This window comes from Haemaphysalis longicornis, unplaced genomic scaffold (assembly GCF_048455015.1).
Source record: "Haemaphysalis longicornis isolate Haplotype H1 unplaced genomic scaffold, Haemaphysalis longicornis Haplotype H1 scaffold_3, whole genome shotgun sequence".
Lineage (NCBI taxonomy): Eukaryota > Metazoa > Arthropoda > Arachnida > Ixodida > Ixodidae > Haemaphysalis > Haemaphysalis longicornis.
Window position 1 is genome coordinate 2649829 of NW_027526335.1, and position 22977 is coordinate 2672805.

Genomic DNA, 22977 nt, shown 5'->3' on the forward strand with positions numbered 1-22977 from the left:
GCCGTCAACATCTACGCCCACGTCACCCCCTGCCACCGAGACGCCTCCAAAAGCGGTGCGTACCATACCACCACCGCGCTTCCCGCCGACCCACTACCTCACTGTCGTCCGCCCACATGACGGCCTTCGTGTCGGCGACTGGTCGACCAGCGACCTAGCGCGAGGCCTCGCCGCCGCAAGTAACATACCCGACTCGACCTTCCGCACCCTCGTCACCCTCCAAGCGCAACCCAACACCAACCTCATCGTGGCTGGTACTTCCAACCCCCACCTGGCCGACCGACTCTCCAGAATAACCGAACTAACTCTCCGCCAGACCCCCTACGCTGTCACAGCCTACATGAAGCCCCCGCCAGGCACTGCACGTGGCGTAATTCACGGAGTCCCTGGGGGTCTCACTCAGGAGCAACTTATAGAACTCACGGCTACGAACCGCCCGTACCTCATCCATGCCCGCTTTATGGGCAAAACCACGTCCGCTCTCCTCACCTTCGCCGGAACCCGCATTCCTTACTATATTAAGTTTGACTGCGAAATGATCCGCTGCCGACCATACCGCCGAGCCCTCCAAACCTGCTCATGTTGCGGCGATATCGGGCACCGCCAAGATGTCTGCCCGCATCCCGACAAGCCACGATGCCACAGCTGCGGCACTCCCGATACGACACCGCAACACACCTGCACTCCTCGCTGCAAGCTGTGCGACGGACCCCACCCAACGGCCCACCGCGACTGCCCCAAGCGCTACCGACCCACTCCTCCACCATCGAAGCAGCGCCCGCTTGACTTGACCAAGACCTCCAGCCGACCGAGCACCGATGCCCACGAATTCCCGCCGCTCCCGCCACCGCAGGCATCGCTCAACCAACACCCTACCGGGCCTCCCCTGCCACAGGTGAGCTGATCAGCTAAATTACTCGCGCCTCCCACTGCTCCTACACCACCACCCCCTAACCCGTCTCACCCCTCTTCCTCCCCCGACCCACTCACCGCCGCCCTCGAAAAATTCCAACAACACTTCCAAAAACAACTTAACGAACTTAAAAAACAAGTTGACACCCTCATGCGACTCCCCCCTCCCCAGCCCATCTTTCCCCTTCTCTCCGAGGACCGCATCATCGAACGTGTAACTGAAATTTTCAGTGCACGCATGGCCGCCCAAATTGAAGATGCCCTAGCAAAAGTTTTAAACGCGTAAGCCCAAACCCATGCTCCTCTCGTCAAGAGCTTCCAACTTCTCACAGAACGCCAAGCCAAATTCGAACTCGCCCTCCAACGCAACCCGGACACCCTGTCCCTTTCCACTGATAGTCCCCCAAAGAAACCCAAGCACCACCCGTATCATGCCTAACATCCCCATTGACACCATAACTGTCTATCAATGGAACTGCCGCTCGTTCAACAGCAAACGTCATCAACTCTCCCTCTTCACCCAAAACGACCCCCCCGATGCCATCGCCCTGCAAGAAATCAACACCTCCACCCCCCGCCTATCACAATACAACGCCTTCACGCAAGATCCCCAATTACGCACGGCCATCCTCGTTCATAACTCCCACCCGGCACAATCGCACCGCCTCAGCCAAACCATCCCCCACACCTTCGTCGAAATCATCTCGACTCGCCCCACACGCCCGAGCGTATACATCCTCAACATCTACAGCCCCCCTAACGACCACCTCAAGACCATAGAAACCCTCTTTCAAGAAGCGGTACAGATAGCTGGATCCCACCCCCTTCTTGTCCTTGGTGACTTCAATGCCCCTCACGTGACTTGGGGCTACCGCTACGCCTCAAAGAAGGGTACCGCGCTGCTCCGGGCCAGCCAAAATCATCACCTCGTACTCCAAAACGACCTAACCGTCCCGACTAGAACCGGCAATAGCGTTAGCCGTGACACCATACCCGATCTGACCTTCACCAGACACTGCCCCACAGCCCAATGGCACCGGCTTGACGAAAACCTCGGCAGCGACCACTTTCTCATAACTCTCCGCGTACCCTTCGTTCACAAACCCCTCCGCAGAGGCACTGCACACCTCACGAACTGGCCCAACTTTCGCAAGGATCCCACCTCCTTACCACCCATTGGCGACAACCTGGACGACTGGGCACAGGCCCTAGAGCAGAGGGTTTGCGCCCACACTCAATCTATAGCCTTCACAGACGCCACGGCGGCGGCTGATCCACACCTCCTCCACATGTGGGATGCCCGTCAGGGCCTTTCTAAAAGATGGAAGCGCCAGCGCCACAACCACACCCTCAGGAAACGTATAGCCCGCCTGAACCAAGAGATCCAAACGTACTCCATCCAGCTTCACAACCAAAACTGGCGGGACTTCTGCACCCGCCTGCAAGGTACCCTCAACACCCGCAAGACCTGGCACCTCCTCCGCTCCCTCCTGGACAACCACTCTACTCAACGCCAATCAATGCACCGCATCCATCAACTCATCCGCAACCATTCGCAACCCCCTCGCGAGCTTCTCCGCACCATCAGGCAGCATCTCTTTGGTGATCCGGTCACTCATCCCCCTGCCCCAAACCTTCAATACACCGGACCCCCCAACGCCGATATGGACCTCCCCTTCACCATGACCGAACTCCACGCCATTCTTGCCCGCCTCACCCGCAACACCACCCCGGGCAGAGACCACATTAGCTATAGAACTGTTCGCAAACTCCCGGGCGACACCCTTGAAGACCTCCTCACATATTACAACAGCAACTGGGAAGCCGGCACGTACCCCTCACAGTGGCGCCACTCAGACATCACCCTTATCCCCAAGCCCAACAAACCAGTCTCCGCCACCACCCTCCGACCCATCGCCCTCACCTCCTACCTCGGCAAGATCTATGAACACTTAGTTCACCAGCGCCTCTCCACCTACCTCGAAGACCGTAACCTGTACCCCCTTACCATGTTCGGTTTCCGCCAACATCTCTCCACGCAAGACGTTCTAATACAAATTAAAGAACAGCTCCTCGACCACCTCAGCCGCGACACCCCCAAAACACTCCTCACCCTTGATGCCAAAGGGGCCTTCGACAACGTTACGCACCAAGACACCCTCGATAACCTCAATCACACCGGTTGCGGCCACCGCGCCTACCAATTCGTCTCTGCGTTCCTGCGGGACCGCACTGCCACCCTCCGGCTCGGCCCTATCCAATCCCCTACCTTCAACACCCCTGCCAAAGGCACACCGCAAGGCTCCGTTATTTCGCCCTTACTCTTTAACATCGCCCTCCTCCACCTCCCCAGTCTCCTGAATGCCATCCCCGGTATCCACCATGCGCTTTATGCCGATGACCTCACTATATGGACTACCAGTGGCTCCAGCGGTGCGCAACAAGACGCCCTCCAGCAAGCCATCGACACCACTGTCGCCTACCTCCACCCCAGAGGCCTAACGGTCGAACCAAGCAAGTCTGCCCTCCTCGTTCTCCGAGCCCGCACCCGCGGCCGCCCCCCACAGCCCACCCCGGACCCACAAGTGACCATCCACGGCTCACCCATTCCCCAAGTCACCACCCTTCGGGTACTCGGCGTTCCTTTCCACTACGACGGCTCCGGCGCAATTCTTCTCCCACAGCTCCACAAAACAATCACCCAATTTACGCACCTCATTCGGCGCATCCGCGGCTCCACCTACGGCCTCAAAGAATCCGACACCTGCAAACTCGTTCAAGCCCTCCTCATCAGTCGCCTTACATACTGTTGCCCTTTCGTCAACCTCAAGACACAGGAAGCTAACAAGCTGGACGCTCTGATCCGCAAGACCTACAAATCAGCCTTAGGCCTCCCTACCTACTTCCAACACACGCCTTCTCCAGCTTGGCCTCCACAATACCCTCACAGAAATCTTGGAAGCCCAACGCACTTCCCACCTGCACCGACTCTCCCTCACACCGGCTGGTCGACGGGTACTTGAGGTCATCGGACGCACGGCCCCTGCCACCCCACACGCACCCCAACGTATTCCCCTCTCCATTCGTCAACGCATCCACGTCCCTCCCGTCCCCAAGCATATGCACCCCATCTTCAACCAAGGCCGCCGCTACGCCCGCGTCCGATTCCTCGAAAAACGCTACGGCTCGGATCCCAACACCCGCTATACCGACATAGCGCAGTCCTCAACCCGCCACAGCACCACCATCGCAGTCCTCAACAACGAGGGCCGCCTCCCCACCGCGGCCTCCTACCGCCACATCCCCACGCTCACCGCCGAGTCCCTCGCCATCGCCCACGCTGCCCTGACCCACTGCCACCAACCCTACCTGACCATAATAACCGACTCGCAGCAAGCCTGCCGCCTCTATCAAGCCGGCCTTACCCCACCAGCAGCCATTCACCTCCTTCAACGCCTCCCTGAAGACATTGACCTCTCCATTGTCTGGACCCCCGGCCACTCCGGCCTGGCAGGGAATGAAGCGGCCCACGCCGCAGCCCGCGCACTCATTACCCGGGCACTTCCCTCGCCTAGCCTCGACCAAATAACTCCCCCACCCCCCGACCCAGCAGCCCTGACACCTCTCGACCCCACGTACAACTCCATCCTCTCCCACCACACTAACTCCCGACGGCGATACCCGCCCCCCCACCCTTCCCTCACCGCCCAACAGGCCTACATCCTCCGCCGACTACAGACCGAAACCTACTTTAACCACATCATTCTATCCCACATTTCTCCTTCTCTCTTTCCACCCGACTGCCCACATTGTCACATCCCTCTCAACACCTACCACCTCGTCTTCTCCTGCCCCAACACCCACATCCCCACCCCTCCCCTTCCCCTGAGCAGTGGGAGTCCGAGCTGACCAGCTCCGCACCGGAGCGCCAGGCCGCCTTGGTGCGGCGCGCACTGGAGGCAGCCCGGACAAGAGGCCTCCTGGACTTAGGAGGTTAACCACGCCCTTATACCCCTTCCCTTTAAGCTCAATAAACGTTTTGCCACCACCACCACGTAAAACGACAAAAACAACCCCTCCCCCCCCCCCCCCCCCAAAAAAAAAACGGATCCAACTTGAGCCCGTTGAGAGAGTTTCACTTGACGCTCGTACATACAAAACACCCCAAACCCCCGCCCTGGCACGAAGGAAGAACTCTTCGACACCCAACACACCCCCCCCAAGAAAACATGCAATGACCGTAAGGAAAACTCTTCGACACCCGACACAGAACCAAAAACCCACGTAATACAACTAACGAGCTTAAGCCCATCACTAGAACACGCCCTGCACTTTCCTTGCTTTTCAACGACACACAAAGACAATTTAAAAATAATTTTAGCAGTCCGAAAGCGAAGGCAAGGATGGCGTTCTTACGCATTCTTTGTTGCCGCGGGTCCTCTGTCGTAGGGCGTGTTAAGCTTCGGCTTGAAGCTCGAGCGCCGCGACGTAGGTCCCACACACACACCGACCCCACCGCTACGGAGCCGTCCCCCCCTTCCCGTTGCCCGACACTGCCTTGACGCGGCCGCTTGGCCACAGACTGGTCCTGGTCGCCAGTTCTCAAGTCGACGCCCTGTTGGGGGGCGGTAGTTTCCAATGCCGGAAACTGACCCGCCACGCTCACCAAGCTCTCACCGTCGCCGTCGTACGTAAGCTGGTCTCCTTCGTTGGCACTTTGTGCAGGTAGCACTACGACGGCGACCGACTCCTTCACGTCAGCGCTCTTTTCAGGCGGCGCGTCTTCCGTCACCGGGTCTCCGCCGCCCCTTGCTGCAGCCGCCTCGCCTCCTCCTCGCCCATGATGTGCTCCGTTCGGTCCACATCCCTCGTTGGTCCGGCCACCTTCGCGTACGTCCGCACGCACTCGTTCGCTTCGTGACCGAAGCGGCGGCAGAGAGTGCAGCGCGGCACCTTGCAGTCGCGCCTCATGCGCCCCGTGCCAGAGCAGCGAAGGCACTGCGGGGCCCTGCCGGGCACGACCACGAGCGCCTGTTCGCCTGCGACACGAAGCTGGTGAGGCAGGTCCTCAGACCTCACGCCCGCGTTGAGCTTGAGGGTCACGGGCCGCGTCGTCGAGCCCTTGCCATGGACGCCTTGTACACGCCAGCGCTCCCGTGAAACGTCGCTGACCCTCCCGTAGGGAGCCAGCGCAACTCCTCGGTCACTTTGTGAAGGAGCCAGTGGAGCTTCAGCCGCAGGTCCTGGTTGGCAGGGTCGACCTTTGACGTGAAGCTCCGTTGCTTCCAAGATCTTCTTAACGCCTTGCTCCGACTTGGAACGTCACCGCCCGTACGTGACTCATTTGGAACGCCCCCAAGGCAAGCACCTCAGGGAGCAATTCCAGCCGAGCCAAAGTATCGCGGAAATCTTCAACGTGATACGGGCGGGCACGCATGTCACCGTGCAAAAAAACGGTATTAAAAACGATACGTCCTGTAGGCAATGTCAGCGACGAAACTTGATAACTATCGTCCTGAGCGGCGAACATCCTGCTTCCGCGGCCAGCATTGGCCGCATTAACCGCTCTCGAGGAGCCCTGCATCCTGCGTCCGTTCACTGCGGTGGCCGGAAGCAGAATCCCTGGGCTATGACTGTGACTGAGTACCCGAGAGTCAAACGGCTTACTCCCTCTTCTGTAACGGTGCGGAGTACCTTAGGACCTCCCAATGTCCGTCCGGGTCCATCCGTGCGCTCACCACTATCAAGCGAAAATTAACCGAAATTCGATTTGCGCCGTGAGTTGCAGTTTCAATTAGGGAATAGTCAAGGTGCAACTCAGGGCTCAAATCGAATGACGGTCGGGGCGCAAATCGGATGTCACTCGGGACGCAACTTGGATGTCATTTCGAGTCCCCGTACTCCGCACCCTCGCCATCATCCACAGAGTGGAGATGCTGCCATTTTTGTTATTGGTTGTTTTGTATACGCTGCTAAAGTTCTTGTAGTGTTATAAAGCATGATTCCCACGCTTTGCTGTGTGCCTCTTTTCTAGCGGTACGGATACGTGAAAGATGCCAGGCGAAAGGTTCGTACGATGCGCGTCTTGACTCTTTAGCGCCTCCCATTTTTAATGTTCAGAGCAGTGCGTCACTTTTTATACGTTATTTGAGAGCTGCGTTTCACATGCTGGTTACGACTGACGCCATTATTAGCGCCGATAATTTAGGCAGCAGAGTTCAACTCACTTTTCACTTTTATTCAGCTAAGCGTAACAAAAAAAAAAATTCGCATAACACTGCGCGGACCCATAGCCATAGGCTAGTCTCGGGTCCGAACGAAGTAAATACATAGAGGTGAATTTTTAACAGAAAAATAATGCTGAATATTGAAATATTAGTAATATATAACTTAAGATAGTACAGCATTATACGTGGTACACATTCTAATGCATGTGTACCACGTAAAATATGTACTAATGCGCTAGAAAGGGTTCAGAAACGAGCAGCGCGATTTGTGTCTGGTAACTATGATTTCACTAACCGCTCTTCGTGTATTCGCAAACATTTGGGTTGGCCTCTCCTGCAGGACAGACGCAAATTCTTAAGATTAAATCTATTTCATAATATTTATATTGGTAGCACTGGTTTAAATAAAGACGTGTACATTAAAGGAGCCGTGAAGAGAAAATACAAATTCGTTTAATTTGAAAGAACTAGGATTCAGTATCTCACTCAGCTCCATTACAGCCACAAAAGATGTTTTTTTAACAAAAAAAAGCAAGGAGTATTTAAAAACTTTCAAATTTTGCGCCACAGTGACGTGTTATGAGCAAGAATGACGTCATACGGGCCAACAATAAAACATAATTTTCATTGCGTTAAGTGCACGTTAGCATTCAAGTGATGCGGTCAAATAGAACTAGAGGCCCCATTACAGACGTCCAGTCATGTGTCGTCGCGACAGGTCAGTTAGGCGGCCGCCAATCGCACAAACAAGGTTCTGTGACGTCATAGAAAAGTTGCGGGAAATTGGCTAGGGGGTCGCGACTGCTTCACACGTTTTCTTTAATATCTCCATTATTTTTTCGAAGATTGCGATGATATTGGTATCATTGTTATCGGGACTAAGCAGTCTTTCTAATAAACCCAACTTGTATTTTGTCTTCACGGCCCCTTTAAAGATCCCACTTATGTATCCTCTCGCCTAGATCACTCCCACAAAGTTCGTGAATACCGATGTCGTATAAATACTTACAAAAACTCTTTCTTCCCGAAAACCACACACGAATGGAACAACCTACCGGAATATATTGCATCCACCCCGCCACCCTCATTTCAAAATGCTCTATCACATTTTTTGTTGAAATGAAAGATGCCAATTTCTGTCTGCATTTCTGTTTGTGTTTTACTTTTCCTTGATTGCCTCGTGTTCGCAAGAATGTGTACGCACTGTATAAGCTGAGCATGCTTACTTGTTTTGTTATCGGTATTCATACCCTTTATCAAATTTCAAGTCTTATGTCTCCTTCCCCCTACTGTAATGCCCAAATTTGGGCGCTGTAGGTACTCGAATAAATAAATAAAGAAATAAAATAAACATGCATGGGAATACGTATGGAGCAATGCCAACACGTTCACAAATTCACAACATGTTGCTTAGGCATTAACACACTTATATATGAAATTGTCGAGAAACAGACAATGACATTCAAACAGTCCTTATTCTTCATCTAATAAATGTTTTTTTCGGGGTTCGAGAAAAATGGGGAGACAGATTGACAAAGTACGGTACATCATTCCATGTCTTAACGCCGCTAAGCTGCAGTAGCCGCTCTCCATACACATTGAAAACTGGCGCAAGGTTCAAGTTCTCCAGCGAGAGACTTCTGGTGTTACGCAACGGGTGATGAAACATAGACGCATCAAAGGGCCGATTGTACGTTAAAACATTGTGCACACAGATAGATATTTACAAACACAACAAGCGGTCGAAAGGCAGAACATTCATTTTTCGGAAGAGTGGTCTGCAGGATTCGTAGTAATCGGAATGGTTTATAATTTTCAACGAACGTTTCTGAAGTTGCCTTATGGGATCCAAATATGTTTTGTACGTTCTCCCCCAAGATTCAATACGATAAGAAATATGGCTCTGAATAAAGGCGAAGTACAACATACGCAGTATATTTTGGTCAAAATAATCTCGAGCCTGTAGCAGGGCGTGGCAACCTGAAGCGAGTTTCTGACAGATGATATGAATGTGGTCCTGCCAGTGTAAACGATTATCAAGAGTAACTCCGAGATATTTAAATGATACAGCTTGTTCTAGCTTTTGGTTATTTATATACAGATTAATACAATTGGCGGCAACAGGTATTTTTCGGGAGTGAAAGGTGATGAACTTGGTTTTCTTGGCATTAATAGTGGACCTATTAGTTATCATCCACTTAAACACTGAGTCCAATTCTTTGTTTGCCATGGTTTCAAGTTCATTAAGGGTGTCGGCAGTAATTATTGTACAGGTGTCGTCGGCATACATCAGTACTTCAGCAGTGACGAAACGCTGACGTGCATCGCTCTGCCCGCGCTGACGGACGTTTCGACATCTGCGAACTGCAAACGCGCTCGCCTGTTTTTTTTTTTCTTTGCGAAGAGCTGTTTTGTGGTACTTCACGCGCGGGTGACGAGTGCCGCAAGTTTAACGCCGAACATTCGGGCAGGAGAGTTGCGTCGGTGCAGCCAAAACTTCGAGCTTGCAGGCGTGTTTCACTTTGCTTGTTTCGACATTTCGGCGACAGTAGACCGGGAACGGGAACTAGCACTTTATTTTCTGTTCTACCGCGACGTTAACGGTGCGTATTATGCAGCTACCGAGCCGTACTCCAACTAAACCAGAAACCTGATTTTCTATGTATGTACGGACATAACGTTTGTTGCACAACGTACGAATTATAGTGCTCATGCGATACAGGTGAAATAAGCATCAAATAGTCATGACAACTGATCACTTGTTTGCATTTTGTTTATCCGATATAGGTGAAAGATGCATCAAATGTTTATGACTTGCATAACTTAATCGCAGGTGTCATATCAGGAGTTTCCCACCGACACACAGATGAAATAAAGGTGGATCGCCGCAATCAAGAGAGATGAAGGACAATATTTTACTGTGTGCAAGGCAACGAAATCTTGCTCGGAACATTTCGTAGATACAAGAGCATTGTCTTTATGTATGCTTTTGTCCTTTCCGTCAATGGTTTAGAAAGTTTGAACAGTGGCAAAGTGAGCGCTCAGCAAAGAACTGGTCTTTTATAGTCCGTTCCAATAGCAGCCAGACGCTGCTGCCACGGGGCAAGGGCGCACTGAAAAAAAAAAATACTACTCGACGACCTATAGCAAGTAGGCAGCAGTAAGGCTATTTGTTGTTAGTAACAAATCCTGCATTCGTTTGCTGCTGTTCGTCATCATAGACGGCGGTATTCCACTCTGAAATTGTTGGATCTCGTAGGGACTGTCCGTAGACGACCTCGTCGAATAAAAGTCCAGAGTACGCTGCTCTTCAAACAAAGAAAGAGCAGCAAGATCATTTTCCCGCCCAGTTATGCGCGGCGGACGGTTTGCTGTTTTCTCGTTTGCTGCCTCGAAGGTTCCTTCACGATGGCGGTACACAGTGCTGCCGGAGTGGCTTACTGGTGCTCCGCTAGTGCTCAAGCCATTTTGCAAAGGGTCTGCACAGCTTCTCTATAAAAAAGTTGGGAAGACATATAGCTGGCTTATGAAGCCACATGATGCCTGTAACGCGTCATGTGGCTTCAAGCAGGCGCCGCGCCTCAAAAAAAAAAAAAAAATTGCGGAGGACGTCTGCGTTGATGCGTAAGCCTGAGTGCACTTCGCTGTTCTTGCGGGGTTCGTTTCAATTTCGACCACAGAAACATCCAGCTCATATTGCCGAGATATGACGAAGTCCCATGTTAGGAACCTTGTTTTTCGAAGTTCCTCGAGAGGTCGCTGCTGGCCTAACGCCAGGCCGGCACAAACCCGCGTCCCTTTCCCTATCACTGCGGTTCGGCTAGGCCCTTAGCAACGATGACGCCATTGCACATAACGCTGGGACCAACGTTAGGCTTAAAGTTGTGCTTTGATGATGAGAGAACCCGTGACCTCAGCGCGCGCCGCGCATAGCTTCGCAGTCCGGCCGCTTGTGCGGCTACCCAGCTCAGCTACGTCTGCAGCTCCTCCGGCACCAACTGTGGCGGCAGCTCCAGCAACCGAATGTGTGCGGTCATATCGCCAACATCGAATAGCGCCTTTGCAGTTTCCCACAATCTTTCCCGGGCGAGAGCGTCGCGTGCACAGGCTCGAAGATAAAAGAAGCTGCAGGGCATCCGCTGTCCTCGGCCCGGGGAGACGCTTGGGCAAGCGGGCTGTTGTCTCCTCGGCTGTCGGCGCCATCGCCGTCGATTGGTGACGAAGGCCGGCCGAATGCATCGAACCTTCTTCGGAGGCCCCGGCCACTTCCTCATTGGCGCCCCGGAGGCGCATCGCTGTGGGCAGCCTGTCCACCAAGACGTGCATAGTAACACTCGCGGTGTCCCTGCAGGGCCGTGCGTGCACGCGGCGCGCTGGAAGCTCCGGGAAGGCGGTAGTGGAATCCAAGAATTTTCCGCTTCTGTGCCGCATTCCGTATTGCTTTTAATGGCCGCGCTGGAAGTAACTACGCGAGCAGGAGAGCGCAATCGGGCCGATGCAAGCACTTTTCTGTTATCGTCAGTGTTTGCTACCATACCCTCGCCGCTTGCCCCGCTTTGAGTGTCGACATCAAAGCAAATGCCTCGCGTTATACGTTAGGAGGCAGGGGGGCGTTGCCTTTCAGGGTGCCTCATGGCCCTTGACACCGGAGGACTACTTGGAACTAAGAGTATTGTGCAAACGCGGAGCACCTAATAAAAATAGGTCTCGTTTAGACATGTACGAAAACGCGTAACGTTTTGTGAAAAAGCGGGAACGCAGGAAATAAAAAGAAAGGCGCGATTGTGTGTACGTGCAAGATTCGGGGCCAAGGAACCGCCGCTCGCTATATCTATTGAAAAAATATATATATCTGCAGAAATTCAGAGAATTGTCTACTGATGCGTAGCATTCTTATGCCGCTTGTCTAAAGTGTGAGTTCTTTACAGCCAAATGTGTCGGTGACTGATGAAAGACGTTGGATTATTTCATTATTTTTAAGTTTTCTTCTGTTTCTTTTCACCAATGATGTAAATACATACGATTATAGCGATGAAGTTCCTTTACTTCGCCAAGTATGTTTCCTTTCCGAAGATGCAAAGCGTATTGTGGAGTTGGCCCATGTACCCTGTTTTTATGCGCGTTCCCAACGTTCTTTTGCGGACCTTTTTTGCTTATTCTTCGGCTTTGGGTGAAGATGTATCAGAAGCATATTTTTGATCTGGTCAGATCATTTTTGTGAAAATTTTATCTTTTCTATTTTTCTTGATTTCTCGTTTTTCAACATTCTGTCCGACCAATTATCTCCATTTACGCTATTACAACGATCATAGGTGTTACTTTTGCCAAATCTGCATTTTTGTGGAAATGCAGGGCGTTACACGGTCCTGGCTGTGGGGGTGCTCGGCTAAGAATGCTCCGCACTAAAAAAATAGTAAGCCTTTGTCGATAACAACATAGTTACGCGAACAGTCCGCTTTGTAGCTGTCATTGCTCAAGTGATTCTGAGCAATCTCGAGCAATCAAAAGCGGAAAATCTCCCGCATCGGGGACGCGTCCAGAGGCTTCAGATCAGTGCAGGACACCGAGAAAAGGAGAAACTGCAGTCTGATGAGGGGAAAGCTGCTGCGAGGCTGACCTGGAATGTTACCGGCCTGTGCGAGAAATGCCCTCTAGCTGGTGCAACCATAAGCCGTGGCAGTCATGAATTAGCGACAAGCAAGCTCCTAAAGTCGGGACAAATACGTTCCTTAACGCGTGCCTCTCGATTGCACCTCAAGTTGTTTCGGGAGGCGGCCGCTAAGTATCCGATATGTTTGGGTGCGATTCAGCTGTTCTAACCACTTGAAAGCTGATGCTTTGCATGGCTCGCTTTTCAATGCCAATTGCGGGTGCCTTCATGGTGGTACACGTATGTGTTCTTTTCGAGAAGTCAGTCAGTTGAACATTTCACTCGGTTCGCGCACGTCCTTTGTCTTCAGTCTCGCTTTTTAACCCTCACTTAAGCGGTACCAACTAGCCCAACAAGGAACTGCACATATAGGCTTCAGCTCCCTCGTGCATTTGTAAACGGCGAACAGCTAGCGAAGGAATCTAGTTTCGGTTTATCGAGCATCTAACCAAGCACTCAAGTGAAGTGAGCGTCTCCATACTCCAGATAGCTCCGACGTTTGCTCTGCACAAACGTTTGCAAGTACTCCGTCAGCCTCGGGTTGCTATCTTTATTTTCTCGGGCCTTGCTCCATGAGAATATACCAACACGGCGATCGCTAGGGGCATTCTGGGAGCGCAATTCCCGAATTGCCCACTTCCGGGAACCCCGGTCGGTGAGCGCGGCAGACGGCCCGACGCATTGCTATCAGCTACTACCTGCCAACTGTCGCCCGAGGACGCAGCTGAGCCACTGGCGACACTGCGAATGCGTTCCTGATAAAGCGGGCAGCGACGGCCCGACAATATCCAGAGCGCAGCGGACTGCCGCCGAGGCTGCGATAAGCAGCGTGCCGTACGAGCGCCCAGCAGTCGTTGCAAACGCCCGGAGGACAGGTGTTTTCCCCGAGATCCGCGCCGCGAGGCGGCAGCTCATTGACCCATCGGAGCTCAACGAGAGTGCGGCCTACGTCGATATATAATCGGGTGCTTGACACACCGAAGCTGCACCTGGGATATGAGGCGCGCCGTAGCGGAAAGCTACGGATTAATTCTTACCATTGATTGATTGATTGATTGATTGATTGATTGATTGATTGATTGTAGGGTTTAACGCGCCGACGAAACGCAGGCGATGAGGCGCGCCCACGGAGTAAGAAGGGCGCGCCGCATTGGAGGGCTCCGGATTAAATTCGACCACCTGGGGCTCTTTAACGTGCGCCGATTCCGAAACCTCGTACACACGGGCGTTTTTCCTTTTCGCCTCCATAAGAAAAGCGGCCGCCGCGGGCGGGAACCGAACCCGCGACCTCGTGCTCAGCAGCGCAACGCCTTAGCCACTGAGCCACCGAGGCGGGTATTAATACTAACCACCAGGGGATTTTTAACGTGTGTCGTAGCTTGACTAACCTGACTCTTGTGGTCTTTACGATATGCGTAAACTCGTGTCGATTATTTTCTGTAAAACGATAAAGAATACCGTAGTGTTCTCGTGCTGGTCTTGACACGCACGCTCAATAGGACGCAGTCAACAGCCGGCGAAGTAGCACACTGGAAGGAGTTGATAATTACGACTAAGTCGGGAACATGAAATTCTTATTCATGGATGGGAGAACGGGGGAGAGGAAAGGCTGTGCACCGAACTGGTATAAATGCGGAAGGGCAAGGGCACTCCGAATCTGCCACGTTTGGCCTGGAATACCAAGCCATTCTTCATTTTTAAGAAAACGCAATACCACGCTATCTATGCCCGCATTTTTTCTGCAGATTTCGAGGCCATATACAACGCAGCTCCTGAGGCTTTTCTGGCACTCATCTATGAGTCAATCACGCGTGCAGAGCCACGCATCACCGGAAAAGCTATACGCGAGAGCGCACAGTTGACCGCGAACGTCAAGCTTTCCTCCTCCGTGTGCCGGCGTCAGCCTCCCCCGGATGACACGGGTGAAATCGCCCGCGTCGCACCATCACAGACGGCGCGTAGCGTAGTGGAATCGGGGAAATTCCGCACGTACAAGGCATAATAGAGAGTTTTAGCATAGCGGCTCCCGTACGCTACGCAAAGGTTAGCGGGTAGCGGGAGCGGACTGCGCATGCGCGCGCGGGGAGTGCGAGGAGGTTGCCCCTCAGCGGAGGGAAAGAGCGGGCATGGCAAAGGCAGGCCGCGCGGAACTAATCCACCCCACCGTGAAAGAGCAAATTCGTCACGGTGGGGTGGATTAGTTCCGCGCGGCCTGCCTTCGCCATGCCCGCTCTTTCCTTCTGCTGAGGGGCAACCTCCTCGCACTCCCCGCGCGCGCATGCGCAGTCCGGTCCCGCTACCCGCTAACCTTAGCGTAGCGTACGGGAGCCGCTATGCTAAAACTCTCAATTACGACGCAAGTTTCCACTTGCGGCAGAAACCAAGTAGCGGCGCTTCGAAGCGATCTCGTGGTTCAGCTTCACCACAATGCGCTCGGGCGAACTGTGCGTGCTGCTGACGAAACTCCCCATCCCTTCCCAAAGAAGGCCGAGAGAAGGGCGAAAACTAAAACTGCGTCCAGCCTTCGCCGGAAGTGCGTCCAATCGATGGTCAACCCTTCAAAGACCCAAATGTGGCAAACGAAGAACGAACACGACCATTTTTCACGCCCTAAGCAAACGCACCGGCGAACGATCTAAATGTACACCGATACTTGGTTTATGAGACAAAGGTGTACAATTGCACTCCTTCTTCACCATCGATGCGTGTGTGCTGTCTTATCTAGAAGCTTTCCTTTTTCGCGATTTTCCAGTAACCGTTTCGACGCAATAGAAGCCTGGTTTTACGCACGCGCCGCCGCGTGTCACAAGATCTTATCGGAGCTTTTCGGTCGACCTGTGGGGAAATGCACCAGTTTTTCGACAGAACGCCACCGGTCCCACTAAGAAAGCTTTCGCTATAAAAGCAAATTCGGAGAATGCACACCACATGACTCAAAACGTCGTCTGCGCTCAGGCAGTGCGCAGTGCAGGACGTCATGCTTGCATTGCGTCGTGCCACAGCGCAGAAACGAACTTTTGGGTCCTTCTCGACACCGTCACTCGCGGAAATCTCGCTTCTCGCTGCATGGATTGGTCAGTCGAGTGCATTGTGGCGTACATGAATCGCATGATTGTCTGAGAGTGCGGGGCTGCATTAACGCGTCACTTTGAACAGCTGGAGGGTATATTTGTTCCTGTTTACGTTTTAGATGCGAAACATCTCATGCTCGGGGCTCCTCCCTCCCTCGTTGTCGTTGTCCCCCATCCGCGCTGTACTGCGCATGCGCGTGCCTTCAGCCCCGTCAGCGTCTGGGCGGACGTCAGCGCAGTCCACTATAAAAAGAAATAGTTAGGCCGTGCCCAGTTTCGATCCCACGACTCTCTGGCCGCAACGGGAGGTACGTGGCGCTCTTCCCACTGCGCTACAAACCGCGACGGGAGCATGTGCTACGAACGCGCCTTATGTCCTTCACTCATTCAAACTTCGTCAAGAAGCTACTGATACAACGACGGCACGCGAAGCTGAACGTCAACGGAAACGACGAACTGAAAACTAATGGGAACTTCAGTCGACCCCATGGCTGCTTCGCATATTCCCCTACGGGAAGATGGCGAAATTTTTTCTCCCTACATTCGGATCGTTTACGGCGGCGGCCTTCAGCTGTACACGACCCCGTACGACGCCCCTCCTCACGGTGCGTATAAACGTCTCGATGAGATTTACGAACAGGTTTATTGCGTCGTGGTGTATTGCTGGAAATCGGAAGACTTAAAGCTCGAAAACACGTAGGGGAAAACAGAACGTCTAGTTAGTGGTACCGTTAATGAAATGGACAGAAATTGCAAGTTGGAGTCTTATTCTGCTTCTTATTTTGGTATGTCATGAGGAGTACTGAGCTATGTCTTAATACCTGTTATTTACGCGCCATTTTTATTCTGCCAGAATTAGGAAAAGTTTCAAGTCCGGCTGTGCCGTAAAACGTGCCTTCAAAACCGCAGAAAGGTAGCGGAACTTGTCTCTGAAATACACATATGAGCTAACTAAATAGTGCTGGAAAAGCAAAAAATGATTTTTGAAAGCGTTTTTCGGGCTCACTAGAAATGAATTGAACAAAATGAAGCAAAATGAACAGAACCGGAAATGTTATTTGTGCGACGCGCGCTCGGCAGAGACGGAGCGACACGGAGCTTCAGAAGCGAGAACTAACCGTGGCTTATACTGCTCACGACGGAGTGAAAAAAGAAAAAAAGAGGGATGGCAATTATTGCTTATCTTACTGTCAGTTTGCTACAACAAATTACGGAGTCCCTGATCACCAGCCTGCGTTAGTGTAAATGTTGTCTGCCACTAAGTATACGAATTTCATTGCACGGCCTTTGTACATAAAAAAAAAATCTCCCCCTGCGGTTTCAGTCGAATCTTTAGAATTCTAGAGAAGGATATCCACTAAATGCCGCCTTTTTTTTTCTTTTTGAGAGAGAGAGAGGGAGAAATAATCCAGGAACGAACGGTGGCCGAAGTCAAAACAAGGGCAACGGCCATTGCTTTTTTAGCGGGTTCCTTCACTCGACTTCTCTGGTGAAAGCGCTATATTTGGTACAAACTTCGCCCTCGTCTGCTCCGCGTGGTTAGTCACTTTTCCCCGAAGGATAAAACCACAAGTTACGCTTCTCGCCCCTTCTCGCTTCTCGCCACATGGGCGAAAGCCCATGGAAAAAAAAAAAAAAAAAACGAAAAACTTGGTAAGTGAGCGGGAGGAGGGGGCCTTTCGGTGTCGCCTTGCTTCCCACAGCTCGGAAGCGCTTGCGTAGGAACTGTGCCAATGTAAGCGACACCGCTCCACCGGTCCAGATTCTCTGTACCCTTTTAGTTCATCTTTTTTTAATCTTCGGAACAACCTCCACGGGACGTAAAGTCTCCGTTGCCTTTTTTTAGGCTCCATAGAACACTCATTTCTGTCGGCCTCCGCTATATTTTGTTAGGCTCCCTCATCACTCTCAGCGAATCGGCTCGAAGCCAACATGTATGCACGGTATTACTGTGCATATACAGGGTTTCCAAACAATCATGCATCAAGGTTTTTTTAAAAAAGAGCAAAGAAAACTTAATGCATAATGCTTCCGGTGCAGTAGCCACCAGTAAAGCCACCACTATTTTTTCTCGTTAATGAGACCCAGTTATTAGTTATAATTAATTATATAGCTCTAGAAGTGCTCCCCAGCCATTAAATTGTCAATAAAGCACCTGGAGGTACCCACGAGAGGCATCTAACTGCGGTATTTTCAGCGGCGTACTAACTGCGTACTCATTTTCACTGACTGATTAAGAAACCCAGCGAAATGCGGAAAACACTACGTGCCGGCGTACCCATCCGCATCATAAAGCAACGCCGTCAAATAAGCTAATGGAGAGCAGCTGCTCTGCCTGTCACACACCCGAAGAGACAGCGCATCACCTTTATAATGGAATGCATGGAAGGAGGTGCAACCGCAAGTTTCGCAGGGCGCATGTGACAGATAAAGCCCAAACTTGGTCGCGATTTTTCCTTCCTTTCTTTCTTTCTCTCTTTCTTTCTTTCTTTCTTTCTTTCTTTCTTTCTTTCTTTCTTTCTTTCTTTCCATAGATGACGAATAAAGTTTTCTGTCTCTCTCTCCTTTCTTTCTTTCTTTCTTTCTTTCTTTCTTTCTTTCTTTCTTTCTTTCTTTCTTTCCATAGATGACGAATAAAGTTTTCTGTCTCTCTCTCCTTCCTTTCTTTCCTTTATTTTATTCTGTCTAACTCAGGCGAAGCCTGTTCGAGGGAACTGCTAATTATGATGCCGGTGGGAGCGCCGTCACGGGGTATGTTTCACATTCCGTGGAATTTCTACGTCAGTCAAAAGAAATTAGTACGCAATGAGGACGTTGCTGAAAACGCCGCAGTCCTTTGTGGGCACCTCCAAGTGCCTCCTTGAACGTTAACGATTGGAGCAGTAGTTCTAGAGTTGATTTGATAGTAGGGCTTAACGCGCGAACGCAACGCAGGCGATGAGGCGCGCCGCATTGGGGGGCTACGGATTAGTTTTGACCACCTGGGGATCTTTAACGTCCGCCGAAATCTCGTACACACGGGCGTTTTTGCTTTTTGCCTCCATCAGAAAAGCGGCCGCCGCGGCCGGGAATCGAACCCGAGTCCTCGTGCTCGGCAGTACAACGCCTTAGCCACTGAGTCACCGCGGCAGGTTAGTTCTCGAGTTAGATAATTAATTACAATTACCGACTTAAATCCCACTAACGAAAAAATTACTGGCCGCTACCAAACTATACTGGGAACATTATGCCGTAGGTTCTCCTCGAGTAACGCCATTTCTTTTTTTTTAAATATTCTTGCATGATAGTTGGGACGCCTGTACACTGATGAATGTGTACTTTTTCCGTTATGATTCCTGGATGTTCCGTTTTCCTTGATAAAAACTATTGAAGCAGGGTTATCGTAAAAATTGTGTTGGATCTATTTCTTTGGACAATTATTTTTGTAGCAATGTCTTCTTCGTCGAAGATTTCTAGTTTTCTCCTTTTGCGGCGCTGTTATGTTCAATGCGGTGGCAATCACCCGTGTTCGCTCATTCTTCCCCATTTTTGTTTCCAGGTAAAGTGAAAAAATGGCGGTTGATACGAATTCCACCTCTGCCATCTCAGAAAAAGTCATAACGCTTTTTATGAAATTGAAAATTGACAACGTGATCACGCAAAATTTACTCTAAAGAAGTTTGGTCGCAGTGTTTCCCTAGACATGCTCAGGTTTCGCACCATCCGGAATATTAAAACAATTTTGACCCATTTTAATTACCTATTGAAAACTTAGTTTTACGCCACTTGGAAACACATTTTGCCTCGCTAGAGGATCAGTTACGCAGTAATGCTGCCGTTGTATAAGAAAACATGGAATAAAAGTTCACTACATTAAAACACTTCTCAGTTGTTTTTTTCGAAGGAAAGATCTTTTTTTTTATAATATTCTTTGTTTTAGGGGCAGTTTTCTGACGACCGGTGAGGTGAACTAATTGGACATGAGGCATTTGTTGTACAAAACGAGATTGATAAGCGGAGAGCAAGATCTTTCTTTTTGTTCTAATGCTTGTCGGAGTGCACAGTCGCCCAGAGGCCCAAGGAAGAGTAAGTCGAAAGAACTGAAGCGAGAAAACAAGTTCAGAAAAGGGGGCGTGCCTTTCGCAAGGTGCACAACGAAAGTTTCGATTCTGAGGCGGTGGCCTCACATGGGCTGTTATGCGAAAATCCGACGTCGTGCCTACGGGGGGGCAACAGAAATTCTATTGGCTGAGACGTCAACATATGCACCCACCCAGGTGGTTTGGCTGGTGACGATGACAGCTGGGATCAGAAGCCCCCGGCCGATTCGCGATTTCCCATTTCGCTGCCCCGTCATGACTTTCCCTTACCCTCGATTGCCACGTAACCGGCCAGTGACGATGACGCCTGCCCTTAGAAGCTCATCGCTGATTTATTATGATGGGCGCACTCATTGTTTCAAGTAAACACATAAGGCTACCGCCTACGACATACGTAAGGAGCTCCACGTTTCTCTTCGAATATGTTATACAGGAATAAAGCGCGGAAAACCAATTCGTTCGCTGTTCCTAGTCAAAAGAAAAGCTCCAATTTTGGTCATTTAGTTTACATAAATCGCGCGTATAGGTTTCAGCGGATTTGTCAGCAAGAAAAGCGCGGAATTATTGCGAAAATGTGGCAACAGCTCGCACGCCTTGAAAGGTCGTTTCTGTAATTATTATATTTTCATTGTTTTCGCTTCACGTAACAGGTTGTTTATCTCTTTCCGCTCTGCTGCCCCCTCCTTCTATCGGAATCACTCCGTACTCGTGTTTTTGCCTTCCTTCCTTCATTCCTTTCTTTCTCTATCTTCAAATATCTATCTATCTATCTATCTATCTATCTATCTATCTATCTATCTATCTATCTATCTATCTATCTATCTATCTATCTATCTATCTATCTATCTATCTATCTATCTATCTATCTATCTATCTATCTATCTATCTATCTATCTATCTATCTATCTATCTATCTGTCTGTCTGTCTGTCTGTCTATCTATCTATCTATCTATCTATCTATCTATCTATCTATCTGTCTGTCTGTCTGTCTGTCTGTCTGTCTGTCGTCCTCTTCACTACAAAACAAGTTATGCGCCGCTTTGGACGTTTGCGCTTTAAAAATCCGCCATTCAGCATGTCGCACATACGCTGAGTTTTCAGTCACACTTCAAGCACAGTTATCACCCTATGCTTCGTGGCGTCAAGGAGAAGTGGGAACTTTATATTAAATTCATGGTTCCTTAACGATAGACCGGAGGTTTCTTGGAGAACGGCGGAACGAAGCGCTTCACGGCGAGTAAAATTGTCTCGAGGCATCCGAAATAACTTATCGTTTCCAGCCATTTTATGAAATTTTCACTTTACAGAGCGGCTCATTTTATAACATGAAACGCTCGTTACTTGTGGCTGTCAAATCGAGTGAGAAAACATTCGCCCTTCTCTAAAAATCTAACTTTGCTACTGTTTGAACATACCTACATACTGAGTACACAGCGACCTTGCTACAAAATCAAATCTAAACAAAACTTTCGAGGCCCCTCAGATATAAGATAGAGGAAATTTTCCAGTGCCTGTCAGGAAAGGAAACCTTATCCGTAGGTCAACGATGTTTTGGTTGGTGTTTGTTCAACGGGTTCTGCTAAGCGAAGTCATACACGACAGATGGCCGGTGAATGACAGCAGCAGCCCCGTGTGAGAGGTGCAGCATCAACTTTAGAGGGAGGAGTTCCAGTGCGCGTACCCACCTCCGTACCAGAGGAAGAGCACAATCTTGAGCGGCACCAGCTCCGTGTTGGCCTTGCATGCCTCCGCTTCGTCGTCGGAGCCGGCCATGCTGCCACCAGCGGGGCGAGATGGCCACCGGAGTCCGACCGAACACCCACACTTGCCGCCACTCGCGCGCTCAGCCGCTGTCCGTCGTCATATCGCCACCGCGATGCCGCCGCATAGGTGTCCGTTCCGGCTCTTCCGCCGAGGCGCGCTTATTTCCGTCTTTCGCTCAGCAGCGCCGCCGGGACGGCCGCGAAGAAGGGATCACAAGGCGTCGAGCTGCTACTGCGCTGCCAGGTGCGGCGTCGTCCATCGGGGCTCGGGGCCAGGACAGGGGCAACTGGGCAAGAACTCCGCGCGGCCCACGGACTGAGAGGCCGTGGCTTCGGCGAGTGGGGGGGATTCGGCAGCAGGAGTCGAGGGCGCGCGCTGGACTCCACGTGACCGGCCCGTGTCGCGTTTATCTCTCGCTCTTCTGGCAGCAGCGCGACGCGCTGGTGAGCGCGTATTGTCTTCAAGTGGCTTCCCTCGCCGTCGTCATCGATTGTGAGAGTCGCGCGCGCGCCAGCTTGGCGCGAAGGAGTGTGAGAGTACGGCGCAGACCATCCTTCTGTGGCATGAGGATACTGCGGCCTGGAAACAGGGAGGTGCAGTCACTCAGCGCCACGCGCACAGATACAGGCTTCGCTCAATGCGGTACAAATCAGTGTTGTTTCGACCAGGGATTAGGCAATTGTGTTTGTATTTATTTATTTCGATTGCCTATTCTTTACTAGTCGTGTGCACTCATCAGCACGTAATCGACCCACAGCGAATAGCTCTGTATCTCTTTCTGTATTTTCATGTACCATATCGATCACTAAAACTTAATAAATTGAAACTGAATCTGAAACGATGCGTGAATGAACCGTGCTACCGAAATTATATTAGCGCAGTTGCACTCAAATTTCGATCGGTCTATGAGCTACACTATCAAGGCATTGTTAGGTAATTTTTCAGAGAATCCAATTAAATTGATGACACGTTCCTCATAGACATGCTAGCGCGAAGCGTGTGTCTGCCGTATTCAATAAACAATAGCCGGCAGGTTCTGTTGTACATTTGTGGCCAAAAAATCTACAACTCTAATCTTCAGAAATTATACTCCGGATTACTATATTGCTGAAAAAAACTTTTTCCTCGCTTTAGGTCAGTTGAATGGAACGTTGTATTCAGTCATCGACCATCCAACTGCGGAAAATGGTGTAATACACCAGGTACGACTTATCGTGGTTCAGACATTATGGTGATCAAGAGTCAAATGCGGAGCATAGACCTACCCATTACG

The 22977-nt window shown here is 50.9% G+C and overlaps 1 protein-coding gene across 1 annotated transcript in view; it reads right to left on the minus strand.

The window, feature by feature from the left end:
* Positions 1–22137, minus strand: part of LOC144173851 (major facilitator superfamily domain-containing protein 6-like) — a 37828-nt gene extending 15691 nt beyond the window's left edge. Inside the window, exon 1 of the mRNA XM_077702128.1 lies at positions 21626–22137. Coding sequence (XP_077558254.1) covers positions 21626–21713 — 88 coding nt within the window. The 5' untranslated portion in view covers positions 21714–22137. The remainder of the gene's footprint in view (positions 1–21625) is intronic.
* Positions 22138–22977: the final 840 nt, after the last annotated feature.